General features: G+C 45.7%; 1 protein-coding gene across 1 annotated transcript; it reads left to right on the top strand.

The window, feature by feature from the left end:
* The first annotated feature begins 9,661 nt into the window (after positions 1–9,661).
* Positions 9,662–12,875, top strand: LOC139388328 (14-3-3 protein eta-like). Its single transcript, XM_071134936.1, has 2 exons — positions 9,662–10,057; positions 11,374–12,875. Exons 1-2 carry the CDS (start codon positions 9,971–9,973, stop codon positions 12,025–12,027), a joined length of 741 nt encoding a protein of 246 aa, XP_070991037.1. The 5' UTR covers positions 9,662–9,970; the 3' UTR covers positions 12,028–12,875.
* The last annotated feature ends 4,044 nt before the right edge of the window (positions 12,876–16,919 follow it).

The following is a 16,919-nucleotide window of genomic DNA, read 5'->3' as shown; positions in this document are numbered from 1 at the left end:
ACAGAGAAACAAGCATAACTTCTGAGCAGATTTTACCCAAAACAATTGCTCAAGACAGCATGGTCCCCAAAAGGGTTACCTTCAAACAGAATACACACCAATGATTTGTTTTGAAACCACAGTGCCTCCATCTTGGCACTCCCGCACCGTTGTTAAAAATATTTTGGAAGCTGAGTGTGAGGCTATAAAAATGCATTTCTTAATGTCTAGGTTCGTTTTTGACATGTTTATTCTATTACAGACACTGTAATGCATACTTTTATTATATTATGTGAGTTAAACCAAAATAAAATGTACATGTTTTATAAAAAAATCATTAAAGTTCTATTTTTTGAAAGTAGTTATGTTACCACACTCTGAGGGCCCTCACCTCCTCCCTGTAGGCCGTCTCCTCGTTGTTACTACAACAAAACAAATCAAATTTGATTTGTCACATACACATGACAGATGTTAATGCAAGTGTAGCGAAACGCTTGTGCTTCTAGTTCCGACAATGCAGTAATAACCAACGAGTAATCTAACATAACAATTTCACAACAGCTACCTTATACACACAAGTGTAAAGGGAAGAAGAATATGTACATAAAGATATATGAATGAGTGATGGTACAGAACGGCATAGGCAAGATGCAGTAGATGTTATCGAGTGCAGTATATACATATGAGATAAGTAATGTAGGGTATGTAAACATTATATTAAGTGGCATTGTTTAAAGTGGCTAGTGATACATTTTTTACATGTATGGCAGCAGCCACTCAATGTTAGTGGTGGCTGTTTAACAGTCTGATGGCCTTGAGATATAAGCTGTTTTTCAGTCTCTCGGTCCCAGCTTTGATGCACCTGTACTGACCTCGCTTTCTGGATGATAGCAGGGTGAACAGGCAGTGGCTCGGTGGTTGTTGTCCTTGATGATCTTTATGGCCTTCCTGTGACATCGGGTGGTGTAGGTGTCCTGGAGGGCAGGTAGTTTGCCCCCGGTGATGCGTTGTGCAGACCTCACTACCCTCTGGAGAGCCTTACGGTTGTGGGCGGAGCAGTTGCCGTACCAGGTGGTGATACAGCCCGACAAGATGCTCTCGATTGTACATTTGTAAAAGTTTGAGTGCTTTTGGTGACAAGCCAAATTTCTTCAGCCTCCTGAGGTTGAAGAGGCGCTACTGCGCTGTCTGTGTGGGTGGACCAATTCAGTTTGTCCGTGATGTGTACGCCGAGGAACTTTCCACCTTCTCCACTACTGTCCCGTCGATGTGGATAGGGGGGTGCTCCCTCTGCTGTTTCCTGAAGTCCACAATCATCTCCTTTGTTTTGTTGTCATTTTCCTGACACCACACTCCGAGGGCCCACACCTCCTCCCTGTAGGCCGTCTCGTCGTTGTTGGTAAACAAGCCTACCACTGTGGTGTCGTCCGCAAACTTAATGATAGAGTTGGAGGCGTGCATGGCCACGCAGTCGTGGGTGAACAGGGAGTACAGGAGAGGGCTCAGAGCACACCCTTGTGGGGCCCCAGTGTTGAGGATCAGCGGGGTGGAGATATTGTTACCTACCCTCACCCCCTGAGGGCGGCCCGTCAGGAAGTCCAGTACCCAGTAGCACTGGGCGGGGTTGAGACCCAGGTCCCGAGCTTGATGACAAGTTTGGAGGGTACTATGGTGTTAAATGCTCAGCTGTAGTCGATGAACAGCATTCTCACATAGGTATTCCTCTTGTCCAGATGGGTTAGGACACTGTGCAGTGTGGTTGCGATTGTGTCATCTGTGGACCTATTGGGGCAGTAAGCAAATTGGAGTGGGTCTAGGGTGTCAGGTAGGGTGGAGGTGATATGGTCCTTGACTAGTCTCTCAAAGCACTTCATGATGACGGAAGTGAGTGCTATGGGGTGGTAGTCGTTTAGCTCAGTTACCTTAGCTTTCTTGGGAACAGGAACAGTGGCGGCCCTCTTCAAGCATGTGGGAACAGCAGACTGGGATAAGGATTGATTGAATATGTCCGTAAACACCAGCCAGCTGGTCTGCGCATGCTCTGAGGATGCAGCTGGGGATGCCGTCTGGGCCTGCAGCCTTGCGAGGGTTAACACGTTTAAATGTTTTACTCACGTCGGCGGCAGTGAAGGAGAGTCCGCAGGTTTTGGTAGCAGGCCGTGTCAGTGGCACTGTATTGTCCTCAAAGCGAGCAAAGAAGTTGTTAAGTCTGTCTGGGAGCATGACATCTTGGTCCGCGACGGGGCTGGTTTTCTTTTTGTAATGCGTGATTGACTGTAGACCCTGCCACATACCTCTTGTGTCTGAGCCGTTGAATTGCGACTCTACTTTGTCTCTATACTGACGCTGAGCTTGTTTGATTGCCTTGCAGAGGGAATAGCTACACTGTTTGTATTCGGTCATGTTTCCGGTCACCTTGCCCTGGTTAAAAGCAGTGGTTCGCCCTTTCAGTTTTGCACGAATGCTGCCATTAATCCACGGTTTCTGGTTGGGGAATGTTTTAATAGTTGCTGTGGGTACGACATCGCCAATGCACTTGCTAATGAACTCGCTCACCGAATCAGCGTATTCGTCAATGTTGTTGTTTGACGCAATGCGGAACAATCCACGTGATCGAAGCAATCTTGAAGCGTGGAATCAGATTGGTCGGACCAGCGTTGAACAGACCTGAGAGCGGGAGCTTCCTGTTTTAGTTTCTGTCTATAGGCTGGAAGCAACAAATGGGAGTTGTGGTCAGCTTTTCCGAAAGGAGGGCCTTATATGCGTTGCGGAAGTTAGAATAACAATGATCCAGGGTTTTACCAGCCCTGGTAGCACAATCGATAGAATTTAGGGAGTCTTGTTTTCAGATTAGCCTTCTTAAAATCCCCAGCTACAATGAATGCAGCCTCAGGATATATGGTTTCCAGTTTACATAGAGTTAAATAAAGTTTGTTCAGTTCCAATCGATGTGTCTGCTTGGGGGGGGGGGGGGGGGAATATATGCGGCTGTGATTATAATTGAAGAGAATTCTCTTGGTAGATAATGCTGTCGACATCTGATTGTGAGGAATTCTAAGTCAGGTGAACAGAAGGACTTGAGTTCCTGTATGTTGTTATGATCACACCACGTCTAGTTAATCATAAGGCATAACCCCCCCCCGGCCCTCTTCTTACCAGAAAGATGTTTGTTTCTGTCGGCGCGATGCGTGAAGAAGCCAGCTGGCTGTACCGACTCCGATAGCGTGTCTCGAGTGAGCCATGTTTCCGTGAAGCAAAGAACGTTACAGTCTCTGATGTCTCTCTGGTATGCTACCCTTGCTTGGATTTCATCAACCTTGTTGTCAAGAGACTGGACGTTGGCGAGTAGTATGCTCGGGAGCGGTGTGCGATGTGCCCGTCTCTAGGGCCTGACCACAAACGAAAATAGGTTTTTAGAACTTTTTGCAAATGTTATTTAACCTTTATTTAACTAGGCACGTCAGTTAAGAACAAATTCTTATTTACAATGATGGATTACCCCGGCCAAACACTCCCTTAACCCGGTCGAAGCTGGGCGAATTGTGTGCCGCCCTATAGGACTCTCGATCACGGCCGGTTGTGATACAGCCCTGTATCGAACCAGGGTCTGTGGTGATGCCTCTAGCACTGTGATGCAGTGCCTTATACCGCTGCGACACGTGGGAGCCCTATGTATTCAGTCCCTTTGCTATGAGACTCAAAATTGAGCACAGGTGCATCCTGTTTCCATTGATCATCCTTGAGATGTTTCTACAACTTGATTGGAGTCCACCTGTGGTAAATTCAATTGATTGGAGATGATTTGGAAAGGCACACACCTGTCTATATACGGTCTCACAGTTGACAGTGCATGTCAGAGCAAAAACCAAGGCATGAGGTTGAAGGAATTGTCCGTAGAGCTCTGAGTAAACTATATATTTCTATATTTTATTTTCAATAAAATAAAACAAAAAATCTAAATACATGTTTTCACTTTGTCCTTATTGGTTTTTGTGTGTAGATGAGTGAGGGAAAAAATATATTTAATTCACTTTGAATTCAGATTAACACAACAAAATGAGGAATAAGTCAAGGGGTATGAATACTTTCTGAAGGCACTGTATATGTGTGTTTATCTGCTATATACACTCACCTGACAGTTTATTAGGTACACCCATCTAGTACCAAGTCACACTCCCCTTTACATCCAGAACAGCCTGAATTATTCTGGTCATGGATTCTACAAACTGTCGTTCCACAGGGATTTTGGTCCATGCTGACGCGAAGACATCACACAGTTGCTGCAGATTGGACTGCGGTACATTCATGCTACAAACAGCCCATTCCGTCTCATCCCTGCGGTACATTCATGCTGCAAACAGCCCATTCCATCTCATCCCAAAGATTATATATTGGGTTTGGTCAAACGATTTTCAGGTATGGTATCAAGGGAACTAACGTTTGCCAGGAAAATATTCCCCACACCAGTACACCACCGCCACCAGCCTGTACTTTTGACACCAGGGAGGATGGGTATGGACTCCTGCTGCTTACGCCAAATCCTGTCTCTGCTATAAGCAGGAACTGAGATACGTCGAACCAGGCAAGGTTATTCCACTCCTAGATTGTTCAGTGTTGGTGATTGCGTGCCCACTGGAGCCGCTTCTTCTTGTTTTTAGCTGATACCGGTGTGGTTGTCTGCTGTAATAGTCCATCCGTGACAGAGATCGACGAGTTGTGTGTTCCGAAATGCCATTCTAAACATCACTGTTGTACTGCGCCATTATTTGTCTATTTGTGGCCCTATATTTGTCAGTTCCCAGCTCTGTTCCCCACTTCCCCACTGCTGCATTGATTGTTTTTGTCTTTGTTTTCTGTTTGCTGACTCTGTTCCTGTCTCATTATATGTCTGTTATTTATTAAATGTTACTCCCCGTATCTGCTTCGTCTCTCCAGCGTCAACACGTGATAGAATGTAGCATCCATACGAAGTATCGGGAAGTGCTGGGGTACCGGTTGGTATGGTGGCATCGGCTCTGGGTCGCCACCGGGCTTCCGTGCCCTAGCTGTCTCGAGAGGTTTCTTTGCCCCGGTTGGCTCGGATGGAGCCCATCCCAGGTCGGGCCTCAGCCGGAGTGTCAGTTCTTGTTCGCTCAGCCGGTCCAGGAGTTTTTTTGTTGTTTGTTGTTTGTTTTGTTGGTGACGTCGGGGTGGATTCCACCGCCGATGCAACCAGGGATGCCTAAGCCAGCCCGTCGGGCTTCCACGACCTGGCTGGCTCGAGAGGTTTCTTTGCCTCGGTTGGATCGGCAGCTTCCCATCCCACGTCACACTCCACCGGATCATCGGGTTTCCTCAGCGTGATCGTCAGGCTCCCATGCCTCAGCTGGCTCGCCAGGCTCTCACGCTCCTGCCAGTTCGTCGGGCTTCCACGCCCCAACCGGCTTGCCCAGTTCGCCCAGATGGAGGGGGGGGGGGGGGGGGGGGGGGGGGGGGGGTATTGTCACATCTGCTCCCGCTCTTCCTTCCTCCTGGTGCTTGAGGGCGCCAGATTGCCTTGCATCACGCACTCCTGCCATCCATCACACAAACCTGCCTTCCCTCGTCACACGCATCAGCGTTATTGGACTCACCTGGACTCACTTATAACCTGTTAAGTTCCTCCCCTACATCTGTCTGTTCCCCACTGCTGCATTGATTGTTTTTGTCTTTGTTTTCTATTTGCTGACTCTGTTCCTGTCTCATTATATGTCTGTTATTTATTAAATGTTACTCCCTCTACCTGCTTCGTCTCTCCAGCGTCAACTCATGTGACACCTCTCTCATCCATTTCTGAGATACTGGAACAGGGGCGCCTGACACTGATGATCATACCATGCTCAAAGTCGCTTTGGTCGCTAGTTTTGCCCATTCTAACGTTCAATCGAACAGTAACTGAATGTCTCGTGCCTGTCTGCCTGCTTTATATAGCAAACCACGGCCACCTGACCCACTGTCTGTAGGAGTGATCCATTTTTGAGAACAGGGTGGTGTACCTAATAACCTGGCCAGTCGGTGTATGTGTGTTTTTGTTGTAATCATACTGCTCATCAGATCACACCTATTTCAGATGTACAGTATGTATGTATGTAACGTCCTTCGGCAAATCTGACCACGACGCCATCTTGCTCCTTCAATCTTATAGGCCGAAACTCAAACAGGATGTACCAGTGATGAGAACCATTCAATGCTGGTCTGACCAATCAGAAATGCCAGTACAGGGACAAGGTGGAGTCGCAATTCAACGGCTCAGACACGAGACGCATGTGGCAGGGTCTACAGGAAATCACGGACTACAAAAATAAATCCAGCCACGTCATGGACACAGACGTCACGCTTCCAGACAAACTAAACACCTTCTTTGCCCGCTTTGAGGATAATACAGTGCCACTGTCGAGGTCCACTAACAAGGACTGCACCCCTACCTCTCCTTCTCTGTGGCCGACGTGAGTATAACATTTAAACGTGTTAACCCTCGCAAGGCTGCTGGCCCAGACGGCATCCCTAGCCACGTCCTCAAAGCATGCGCAGACCAGCTGGCTGGTGTGTTTACGGACATATTCAATCGCTCCCTATCCCAGTCTGTTGTCCCCACATGCTTCAAGATGGCTAGCATTGTTCCTGTACCCAAGAAGGCAAAGATAATTTAACTAAATAACTATCGCTCGTAGCACTCACTTCTGTCATCATGAAGTGCTTTGAGAGACTAGTCAAGGATCATATCACCTCCGTCTTACAGGCCACCCTAGACCCACTTCAGTTTGCATACCACCCCAACAGGTCCACAGACGACGCAATCGCCATCACACTGCACACTGCCCTATCCCACCTGGACAAAAGGAATAGCTATGTAAGAATGCTGTTCATTGACTACAGCTCAGCATTCAACACCATTGTACCCTCCAAGCTCATCATCAAGCTGGAGGCCCTGGGTCTCAACCCCGCCCTGTGCAATTGGGTCCTGGACTTTCTGACAGGCCGCCCCAGGTGGTGAAGGAAGGAAATAACATCTCCACTTCGCTGACCCTCAACACTGGGGCCACACAAGGGTGTGAGCTCAGCCCCCTCCTGTTCTCCCTGTTCACCCATGACTGCGTGGCCATGCACGCCTCCAACTCAATCATCAAGTTTGCAGACGACACAACAGTTGTGGGAACTCGGAGTGTGGTTTCAGGAAAACAACCTCACTCAACGTCAACAAAACAAAGGAGATGATCGTGGACTTCTAGAAACAGCAGAGGGAGCACCCCCCATCCACATCGAAGGGACAGCAGTGGAAAGTTTTAAGTTTCTCGCCGTACACATCACAGACAAACTGAAATGGTCCACTCACACAGGCAGTGTGGTGACGGTGCAACAGCGCCTCTTCAACCTCAGGAGGCTGAAGAAATGTGTCTTGTCACCCAAAACCCTGACAAACCTTTACAGATGCACAATCGAGAGCATCCTGTCAGGCTGTATCACAGCCTGGTACGGCAACTGCGCCTCCCTCAACCACAAGACTCTCCAGAGGGTGGTGCGGTATGTACAACGCATCACCGGGTGCAAACTACCTGCCGTCCATGACACCTACAGCACCTGATGTCACGGGAAGGCCAAAAAGATAATCAAGGACATCAACCAGGTGAGGTCAGTACAGGTGCATCAAAGCTGGAACCGAGAGACTGAAAAACAGCTTCTATCTCAAGACCATCAGACTGCTAAATAGCAATCACTAACTCAGAGAGGCTGCTGCCTACATTGAGACCCAATCACTGGCCACTTTAATAAATTGATCACTAGTCACTTTATACAACACACTCTAAATAATGCCACTTTAATAATGTTTACATATCTTACATTTCTCATATCACATGTACTGTATATACTGTATTTTATACCATCTATTGCACCTTGCCTATGCCGCTCGGCCATCCTCATCTATATAATTACATGTACATATTCTCATTCACCCCTTTTAGATTTGTGTTTTTTAGGTAGTTGTTGGGTAATTGTTAGATTACTTGTTAGATATTAGTGCACTGTCAGAACTAGAAGCGCAAGCATTTCACTACACTCGCGTTAACATTTGCTACCCATATGTATGTGACAAATAACATTTGATTTTATTTGAAGTTCTGGTGGACCCGCTTCCTGCTACTGCCGGCCGGGGGGGCAAGACGTGTGGTGGACGGGAAGGAGCACTGGGACATCTACAGGGAGGGAGCGGGCAGAGAGGGCACCAGGTTAAGGTGAAAGGTCAAGTGCTGTTGATATGAAGGCTATGGAAAGATTTAAATTGCATACTCCTCGTCTCGTTCATAACACACATTGGACACACGTCAGAGGGGAAGAACCTCTGGCTTTCTCATCCAATGAGTTTTGAGAAGGAAATGAGGAGAGAAGATGCGAGTAGTATGCAAGTCATGTCTTTCCCATGCCTGAAGAGCAGAGACCCTAATGAGCTGCTACTCTTTTTTCAAGTCAAGTGAATAATAAAGAATAACTTTAAAAAACAACAACTTATTTCACCAGGTAAGCTAGTTGAGAACAAGTTTTCATTTACAACTGCGACCTGGCCAAGATAAAGCAAAGCAGTGTGACACAAACAACAACACAGGAATAAACAGTGTGTGCAAATGAGGTAAGGCAACAAATAGGCCATAGTAGCTGGGGTTTGAACTTGCAACCTTCCGGTTACTAGTCCACCACTCTTACCACTAGGCTACCCTGCCACCCCAGTATTCATGCATTCTTTTGTTGCAGAAATGAATACAAAATAGATATCAATCAATTATTAGGTGGTCTGTTCAGGATGTCTAATTGCATGAGGATAAGGTAATGCCAGTTTCCCTTCTCTGTGACTGGTAGCTAGACCTTCTGCTACATAAAAAATATATATATATATATATATATAACAGACCTGATAATATACAGAAGTGTGTCATACACCTCTTGTCCAGTATCCTTCTACTCATCTGCTTGCCATAGGGCCCAGTTACAGCGTCATGTCTCTGGCATACAGCTTTTGTCTAATTGACGTCAAAAGTTGATTAATTAACTGTAGCTAACCCTAGGCTTAGCAGAGTTGCCAACAACCGGAAGTATCTGTTTTTTAGGGATAAGGCTAATTCAACCTAGCTTCATAAATTATCCTAACCAGCTACGTCAATTTAGACAAAAGCTGTATCCCTTCTAGACTAAACCAAGTAACAGGGAAGAGAGGATGGAATGTGAAGTGTTTTCCTTTTAGGGATGGATGAAGGAGGGAACGCTTCTGAGCACCATGGAGGTCTTTTGCACCTTTCAATTACGTTTATACATTACAATGGTTGGCATAAGTGCCATCATAGCTACCATTATTCCCCTATCATGGCTTTGGGACTGGGCAGATGTGAGTGAAGGCACTGCTTTTGTCCTCCATGTTCTCCTCGCCATCCTATTTTTGTAAGCTTTCCTTCCATGTCCATACTACATGTAAGGACTGGATAAGTTACTCTACCTAGCACCACCAATGATATACAGTATACACATAATTGGCGCCAACCCTACACGCACGCGCCCTCAGTTGCTGCAACAGCTCGAGGATGCAGTACGTCGCACTGCGCATGCACGCTTGCAGCGCACGTTTCTATTTTTAGAAAGTGACGTCATCATGAAATATCAGCGGCAGCCTTCGGCCCCCACACCGGATAGACTGGACGCTTGCAGTAGCACCACAGGCCGCAGTAGCCATCAGTTAGAGATAGAGAGGGTTTGGAGCTGTTTACTGATTGTCTCCCTTCTAATTTGCGCCTCAGACATTAGCATTAACAGAATTGCTTCACCATTGTTTTAGCTAGGTCTTATGTAAGCGGGTATTTCAGAGAAAATCCGCAGTTACGTTTGATATCAGCAGGAAAATACACATCCGTCTATTCGAAAGCAATTGTCGATAGCCTGCTTCCTGTATCGTGGAACTGACTGCCCGACCTTCGGCACATCAACAGCGACAATGGCAGATAGAGAGCAACTGATCCAGAGAGCCCGTATGGCTGAGCAGGCGGAACGGTACGATGACATGGCCTCGGCGATGAAACAGGTACTAGAGACGTCATCGTTCTGCACAATGCATCTCACATTAAATAATTACATAATGTGACAATCATTGATATCAGTTTGTAACAAAGGTCATCAGATGACATCATTCAATGGTCATACAATGTAGTATCTTGCTAACTACGGTAGCTAGTTAGCTGGGTTTGTCTTTCATTATGGAAATTATTTATAAAGTATCTGCATAATCAAATCAATGTGAAACCTGGTGCACACAACATCAAGGTTATTTTGCTTCTGTTACTGTTATTTTGTCATATCGTTTTGAGAAGTGAATGTAGTAACTAACGACCTAGTTATCTATATCTAGTTAAGAATGAAACTGGTGGTGGTCTGGCTTCGTGGCTAGCAACGGTTGGTCGTTGCAGTAGCACCAGTTAAAATGAACATAGGCAAATATTGGGTGCGTTCGTTCACAAGTTACAGCACTTCGGGCTAGTGAATAAAACTAGCTAGCTAGTCCAAGCTTGAAAGCTGGTTTTACATGACCTGTAATAGCTTAACGAAGATAGTCATGGTGAACTTTATGCCAGACAGAGAAAAATGTTCTTAAATAACTAGAAAATATGATGGTGGAAATGTATGAAGGACCAGATTTCGCGCCTTTGCGAATGCACCCACACATATCCTGTCTGCAAGAGGGTCGTCACTTGTTACCACAGCCACAAATGGCTAAACCCTGTCTAGTTCTACAATTGATCTTCTTAAAATCTGATTTTAAACCTTAAGTACACTGCCCACCCTATGCCTAATCCTAACCTTAAATTAAGACAAAAAGCACATTTTTGTTTTCATCAATGTATGATATAGCCCATTTTGACTGGTAACCAGTGACAACCCTGCAAGGTCCGCTGTATTGATGCTGGTGGATACATTTTCAGCTATTGACTTAAATGCTTCCGGTTGCTCAAAAGGCATAGAAGTATCTTTATATAATAAAACAAAAAGTCTGGTTCAATCAAGCACAGCTTCATTCCCAAACACAGCATACTGTACATCTCCACCTAGATATGGATGCACCCTGCAACTTCACACCTTTGTCATGGTGAATGTGTAGGTCCTACCAATTTTAGGCCAATTTCTTAGATTTATAAAAAGTATATGATATGGTAGCATTTTCACATCCTGTCAACAATTTAAAAATATATGCCATTTAGCAAACACTTTTATCCAAAGTGACTTCCATACATGTGTGGATACATTTTAAGTATGGGTGGTCCCTGGAATGGAACCCATTATCCTGGTGTTGCAAGAGCCATGCTTTACCAGCTGAGCTATTTAACACTTCTATGTCCTCACCAGGTGACTGAGCTGAGCGAGCCTCTGAGTAACGACGACCGCAACCTACTCTCTGTGGCCTACAAGAACGTGGTGGGGGCCCGGCGGTCCTCCTGGCGCGTCACCTCCAGCATCGAGCAGAGGGCCATGGCCGACGGCAACGACAAGAAGCTGGAGCTGGTAAAGGCCTACCGGGAGACCATCGAGAAGGAGCTGGAGACGGTGTGCCAGGACGTGCTCAACCTGCTCGACCAGTTCCTCATCAAGAGCTGCGGAGAAGACCAGCTGGAGAGCAAGGTGTTCTACCTGAAGATGAAGGGCGACTACTACCGCTATTTGGCCGAGGTGGCCACAGCCGAGAAGAAGACCTCCGCTGTGGAGTCCTCAGAGGGAGCCTACAAGGAAGCCTATGAGATCAGCAAGAGCATGGCGGCCACCCACCCCATCCGGCTAGGCCTGGCCCTCAACTTCTCTGTGTTCTACTACGAGATCCAGAATGCTCCAGAGGAGGCTTGCAGGCTGGCCAAGGAGGCCTTTGACGAGGCCATTGGACACCTGGACAATCTGAACGAGGACTCCTATAAGGACTCCACCCTCATCATGCAGCTGCTGCGGGACAACCTGACCCTGTGGACCAGTGACCAGCAGGACAGCGAGGGGGGAGAGGCCCAACCCTGAGACCTCCTCCTACCCCCAGATAGTCTTTAGCTAGAGTTAGACACTCCCCTTCCCCTTGTTCTCTACTATTTTCTGACCTTTTCTTCTCTATTCCCTCTATTTTCTTCTCTTCCTAATCGCTCACCTCTTTCTCTTTGTGCCATTATAATGCTCAATTAAGGCCTCATCAGGAAGAATCTGTTCTCTAGTGGCCTGTCGTTTTGTCCTACATTCTCACCTCTTCCCCTGCTGCTGCATTCACCTTCTCATACTGTCCTGCTCAACTCTCTCCTTCTTCTGTCCTCCCAAGGCTTTCTGTCTCTGGCCCACTTTCTGTGCACTAGTGCTATTTTGTTTTTTATTATAGTCATTCCATCCCATTTTTGATAGTTGCTGATGATGAACTGAATGGTTGGTATTCAAGTGGCATTTCCACAGGATGTTCTTGTGAGGACAATCTATCATCATGATGATGTCTGTAATGCTAATTAGGGAAATGTTTCATTATTTTGCACAGCATAGTGCAAATGTCACTATTTACCAGAATGTTGTTGTGCTCTCCTCCTTGACTTGTACCGCTTCTATGCCCCCCCCCCCCCTGTCACTGTAAGATGTCTGTCTGTTGTTTCTCTCTATTTCTTGCCCTTTCCACTTTGCCCTCTGACCTCTGTGTGCACTGTTAGCCCCTGTGAACGTATTCCAGCCATCTTCCGTCTTGAAATGTCCGTCTATGAATGTTGATGGGACAGTGTCTGGAGTTTTCAGTTGTGCAAGTACATTTGTTTATTATTATGAATCATGCGTGGTCATTAAAGAATTCCATTAAAACATAACCTACCATGGGAACTTGTGTGGGTTCATGCCCTGTGCTTCAGAGTAATTTATCATTTCAACAAATGGCCTTGATTTCTGTCTTTGGTGTGCTGTTTTATAGTGTGTTTGTGTGGGCATGTGTACATGCTTTGTGGGCAGACATGCGTGTGTAGCCTATTCTGTGGGAATTCTTGGATGAACAGCATGATTGTGCGCGTTAGTCGCTGAGTGAATCTGGCCCTGCAGTCATGAGCAATTTGGTCATGTGTGTTTCTTTTCTCATTCAGGTATTACACACAGACACACACTGATTTTGTTCACTGTGTAGGATTTTGTGTTTTTGGTGAGGATGTTGCTCTCATGGTATTCCTCCCCCTGATGGACAAAGTCAGAATGGGTATCTTGGTGCAGTATACATTTCCAATTAATTATCGACACACCTTTTATATTTAACTAACTTAACCATTTGTTTTAAAAAAGGGCTAGTAATAAGTCTAATACTACCCATTTTTGTTTTATGTTGCAAATGCTTTGCTTTCATGTGCCCAACTGAACAGAACCCTGGCTGGTTTCACCACCCTTTTTTGAGCCTTGCGGGCTCTTTTTTTGTCCTCTGCATTTAACCATCTTCAGCTCAACTCAATAGCAGCACCTATTGATGGTTTTTGGTACTTGTACTCAACTACAGGGTTTATAGTGTAACAGCTCAAGTAAAGTAATATGCCCTACCGTTCAAATGTTTGGGGTCACTTGTTTTTGAAAGAAAAACATTTTTTTTTGTCCATTAAAATAATATCAAATTGATTGGAAATACAGTGAAGACAATGTTGTAAATGACTATTGTAGCTGGAAATGGCTGATATTTAATGGAATATCTACATAGGTGTATAGAGGCCCATTGTCAGCAACCATCACTCCTGTGTTCCAATGGCATGTTGTGTTAGCTAATCCAAGTTGATCATTAGAAAACCCTTTTGCAATTATGTTAGCACAGCTGAAAACTGTTGTCCTGATTAAAGAAGCAGTAAAACTGGCCTTCTTTACACTAGTTGAGTATCTGGAGCACCAGCATTTGTGGGTTTGATTACAGGCTCAAAATGGCCAGAAACAATGAACCTTCTTCTGAAACTCGTCAAGTCTATTCTTGTTCTGAGAAATGAATGCAATTCCATGCGAGAAATTGCCAAGAAACTAATGATTTCGTACAACGCTGTGTACTACTCCCTTCACAGAACAGCGTAAACTGTCTCTAAACAGAATAGAAAGAGGAGTGGGAGGCCCCGGTGCACAACTGAGCAAGAGGTCAAGTACGTTAGTGTCTAGTTTGAGAAACAGACGCCTCACAAGTTCTCAACTGGAAGCTTCATTAAATAGTACCTGCAAAACACCAGTCTCCAAGTCAACAGAGAAGAGGCGACTCTGGGAAGCTGGCCTTCTAGGAGATAGTTCAGGCTTTGAAATAGCTGAGATAAAAGCACAGTGTCGGGATTGAAGCATCATGCGATACCAAGATAGGAGCAATACAAGGGTATTGTAAGATCATACTGTGATATTACAAATGTTATATATTGTAGACACTGATGCAACTTTGTGAACAAGATTGTTTGTAGCTGTGATTGAGATGTGACAGATAATTGTTTATGAAAGAGAAATACATATTTTTTGGATAACAGCACCTCACACACACTCAAGTCTTCACCAGCAACCTGATGAGGAATGACGGAAATACATATAATTCTATGGATAGCAGAACCTCATCACACACAGTCAAGGAGGAATGACGGAAGGACAGAGTAATAATTAACCCACTATCTGTGTGTGTGTTTACTCTGTGGGTGAGGTAGCGTTGTGGAGAAAGTACCTTTTTGGTTGACTGAACTTAGAATTAGTTAACTTGTTGAAATAAACCATCATATCGACAGAGGTCATGGACTAGGCTTTCAGTCAAACATACTATACTATAGCGATGTCCATTAACATACATCTAATGCTATTGTTATTATACTGAACAAAAATATCAACGAAACATGCAACAATTTCAAAGATTTTACTGAGTTACAATTCATAAACTCAGCAAAAAAAGAAACTGTCAACTGCGTTTATTTTCAGCAAACTTAACGTGTAAATATTTGTATGAACATAAGATTCAACAACTGAGACATAAACTGAACAAGTTCCACAGACATGTGACTAACAGAAATGGAATAATGTGTCCCTGAACAAAGGGGGGGTCAAAATCAAAAGTAAGTCAGTATCTGGTGTGGCCACCAGCTGTGTTAAGTACTGCAGTGCATCTCCTCATGGACTGCACCAGATTAGCCAGTTCTTTCTGTGAGATGTTACCCCACTCTTCCACCAAGACACCTGCAAGTTCCCAGACATTTCTGGGAGGGAATGGCCCTAGCCCTCACCCTCCAATCCAACAAGTCCCAGACGTGCTCAATGGGATTGAGATCCGGGCTCTTCGCTGGCCATGGCAGAACACTGACATTCCTGTCTTGCAGGAAATCACTCACAGAATGAGCAGTATGGCTGGTGGCATTGTCATGCTGGAGGGTCATGTCAGGATGAGCCTACAGGAAGGGTAGCACATGAGGGAGGAGGATTTATTCCCTGTAACGCACAGCGTTGAGATTGCCTGCAATGACAACAAGCTCAGTTAGATGATGCTGTGACACACCGGCCCAGACCATGACGGACCCTCCACCTCCAAATCGATCCCTCTCCAGAGTACAGGCCTCAGTGTAACGCTCATTCCTTCAACGATAAATGCGAATCAGACCATCACCCCTGGTGAGACAAAACCGCGACTCGTCAGTGAAGAGCACCTTTTGCCAGTCCTGTCTGGTCCAGCGACGGTGGGTTTGTGCCCATAGGCGACGTTGTTACCGGTGATGTCTGGTGAGGACCTGCCTTACAACAGGCCTACAAGCCCTCAGTCCAGCCTCTCTCAGCTTATTGCGGAAAGTCTGAGCACTGATGGAGGGATTGTGTGTTCCTGGTCAAAATGGCGCCGGAGGAAAGATTTTTTCTTCAACAAGCAAGACGCACAGGACATTCTCCAAACACCTGACAGGGCCAACATCCCCTTTATTTGCAAGAGGAAGTGACGCAGGTACAGAGGACAAAGAGCCGGATGCCTGGTCAGGACCCGGAAAGGCGCCAACGTGTAATCATTGGACAATAAACTAGACGAGGTACGGTCACGAATATCCTACCAATGGGACATCAAAAACTGTAATACCCTATGTTTCACGGAATCTTTGCTGAATGACGACATGGATATATTTTCGTGGCTGTTTATTTACCACCACAGACAGATGCTGGCACTAAGACCGCACTCAGTTAGCTGTATAAGGAAATAAGAAAACAGGAAACCACTCACCCAGAGGTGGCGCTCCTATTGGCCGGAGACTTTAATGCAGGGAAACTTAAATCAGTTCTACCAAATTTCCATCAACATGTTAAATGTGCAACCAGAGGGAAAACAATTCTAGATCACCTGTGCTCCACACACAGAGATGCGTACAAAGCTCTCCCTCGCCGTCCATTTGGTAAATCCGACCACAACTCTATCCTCCTGATTCCTGCTAACAAGCAAAAATTAAAGCAGGAAGCACCAGTGACTCGGTCTATAAAAAAGTGGTCAGATGAAGCAGATGCTAAACTACAGGACTGTTTTGCTATCACAGACTGGAACATGTTCCGGGATTCTTCCAATGGCATTGAGGAGTACACCACATCAGTCACTGGCTTTATCAATAAGTGCATCGAGGACGTCGTCCCCACAGTGACTGTACGTATATACCCCAACCAGAAGCCATGGATTACAGGCAACATTTGCACTGAGCTAAAGGGTAGAGCTGCCGCTTTCAAGGTGCAAGACAATTACCCGGAAGCTTACAAGAAATCCAGCTAAGCCCTGCGAAGAACCATCAAACAGGCAAAGCATCAATACAGAGCTAAGATTGAATCATACTACACCGGCTCTGATGCTCGTCTTATGTGGCAGGGCTTGCAAACTATTACAGTCTACAAAGGGAAGCACAGCTGCAAGCTGCCTAAATCACTTCTATGCTCGCTTCGAGGCAAGCAACACT

The sequence above is a fragment of the Oncorhynchus clarkii genome, chromosome 29 (genome assembly GCF_045791955.1).
Source record: "Oncorhynchus clarkii lewisi isolate Uvic-CL-2024 chromosome 29, UVic_Ocla_1.0, whole genome shotgun sequence".
Classification (NCBI taxonomy): Eukaryota; Metazoa; Chordata; class Actinopteri; order Salmoniformes; family Salmonidae; genus Oncorhynchus; species Oncorhynchus clarkii.
Note: the sequence above shows the minus strand (reverse complement) of the source record. Positions and strands in the feature narration are given on the sequence as shown.

What these genes read in the sequence shown, in the direction of transcription:
- LOC139388328 (XM_071134936.1), top strand. Translation starts at nt 9,971, where the DNA reads ATGGCAGATAGAGAGCAACTGATCCAGAGAGCCCGTATGGCTGAGCAG. An exon ending in TGGCCTCGGCGATGAAACAG is followed by an intron (nt 10,058 to 11,373) that starts GTACTAGAGACG and finishes TGTCCTCACCAG; the next exon opens with GTGACTGAGCTGAGCGAGCC.